Source organism: Myotis myotis, unplaced genomic scaffold, assembly GCF_014108235.1.
Source record: "Myotis myotis isolate mMyoMyo1 unplaced genomic scaffold, mMyoMyo1.p scaffold_m19_p_1, whole genome shotgun sequence".
Lineage (NCBI taxonomy): Eukaryota > Metazoa > Chordata > Mammalia > Chiroptera > Vespertilionidae > Myotis > Myotis myotis.
The window spans coordinates 149,481,159-149,483,025 of record NW_023416313.1 but is presented as its reverse complement, the minus strand read 5'-3'; the positions used below and the strand labels follow the sequence as shown (position 1 = coordinate 149,483,025).

The 1,867-nt window shown below is 44.6% G+C and overlaps 1 protein-coding gene across 1 annotated transcript; it reads right to left on the bottom strand.

Moving 5' to 3' along the window:
• Positions 1-648: 648 nt before the first annotated feature.
• LOC118664171 (olfactory receptor 10G3) lies at positions 649-1,578 on the bottom strand. The gene has a single exon (XM_036323997.1). It carries the CDS (start codon positions 1,576-1,578, stop codon positions 649-651), a length of 930 nt encoding a protein of 309 aa, XP_036179890.1.
• Positions 1,579-1,867: the final 289 nt, after the last annotated feature.

The following is a 1,867-nucleotide window of genomic DNA, read 5'->3' as shown; positions in this document are numbered from 1 at the left end:
TTTAAAAAACTTGAAAAAAAAAAAAGAGGAAGCATAGGTTATTCTATGAGCTCTTGGCCAATGTCAGCCTAGAGACTAAAAAGCCTATTAGATTTCTTTGTTAAGCCATTACTCTGGATGTCTAAGTGTGCCAGATTTTGCTATCTTCTGAGTGGCTTTAATCTCACTCTCTATTTTTGGAGCAGCTGAGGTTTTTTAACTCTAAGGGATGCTAGAAAGTAGTATTTTATTTTATTTTTTTAAAAATATATTTTGTTAAAAAAATATATTTTATTGATTTTTTACAGAGAGGAAAGGAGAAGGATAGAGAGTTAGAAACATCAATGAGAGACAAACATCGATCAGATGCCTCCTGCACACTTCCTACTGGGGATGTGCCCGCAACCAAGGTACATGCCCTTGACCAGAATCGAACCTGGGACCCTTGAGTCCACAGGCTGACGTTCTATCCACTGAGCCAAACCGGTTAGGGCTAGAAGGTAGTATTTTACCTTAAACTGTGTTTGGTATTGATGTATTGATATTATATGGCTACATAAAAGAGAAAAAGCAAGAAGAAAAAGCAAAACTCACTGATATCTAAACATTAGAAAAAATTGTAAATGCAAAGGTTTCCTCAGTGGGGGACAGACACTTTCAAACCTGACTCTAAGTTCTACAGCCTCCTATCATTCTCTTCAAGGCTAGCTTCACCTCCTGGTTCCGCAGAGTGTAGATGATGGGGTTGACAAAAGGAGTGATGGCTGTGGGGAACAGGGCAGCTGCCCCATCCAGGGGGCTGTTGGCTTCAGGCCTCAGGTAGATGAAGGCACAAGGCACATAGTACACGGTTACCACAGTTACATGGGCTCCACAGGTTGAAAAGGCCCGGCGCCGCCCATCAGCTGTACGGATTCTCAGGATGGCCTGAATGATCCGTATGTAGGAGAGGAGAATCAGGGAGAAGCAACTGGCAACCACCACCCCAATGTCCACAAAGGTCACCAGCTTGTTGACTGTTGTATCAGCACAGGCCAGCCTCAAAACTGCAGGGATGTCACAGAAGAAGTACTCTACCTGATTAGGCCCACAGTAAGGCAGACGGAAGGTTAGGATGGCCTGGAGAGCCCCGTGGATGGATCCTGCCACCCAAGCTCCAGCCACAAGTAATGTACTCAGCTTAGCATTCATGAGCACAGGGTAGTGCAGGGGCCGGCAGATTGCCAGGTACCTGTCATAGGCCATCAGGGTGTAGAGGAAGCACTGGGTGCTGCCCAGGAAGTGATAGAAATAGAGTTGAGTGACACAGCCACCAAATGAGATGGGTGTGATGACTAAAGTGAAGTTCATCATGAAGCGAGGAACAATGATGGTGGAGATGGCCATGTCAATGACGGAAAGAACACCAAGAAAGATGTACATGGGATGGGCGTGGAGTTGCACATCTACCCAAACAGTGATTAGAATAAGCAGGTTCCCCAGCTGAGTCAGGATGTAAATCAGCAAAAAGAACACAAAAAGAAACATCCTTAGCCTGAGTGGATAGGGAATTCCTGTCAGGATGAACTCAGTCAACAATGTGCTGTTGACTCTTTCCATCTTCTGGAAAATTCTTACCTACAGAATGGACAAAACAGGACTTAGCATGGGGGTAAGAGGAAAGTGACGAGGAACTAGAGTAAGAGATTGTAAAATTCGAGACAGTGGCAGAGAAGTTTCTCTCTTATGTGGAGAGATGACAAGTAGGGAAAAGTGTGTTCTGTGGCAGGGGCTGGCCTATCTTATAAGTGAAGTTTTATTGGAACACAGCCATGCTCATTTACATATGTATTATCTGCAGCTGCTTTAGTGCTAGGATGGCAGAGTGGTCATTATGTTTGTCCTGCAA

Bases quoted from the DNA above. Each gene is read 5' to 3' on its own strand.
- LOC118664171 (XM_036323997.1), bottom strand. From the start codon at position 1,578: ATGGAAAGAGTCAACAGCACATTGTTGACTGAGTTCATCCTGACAGGA.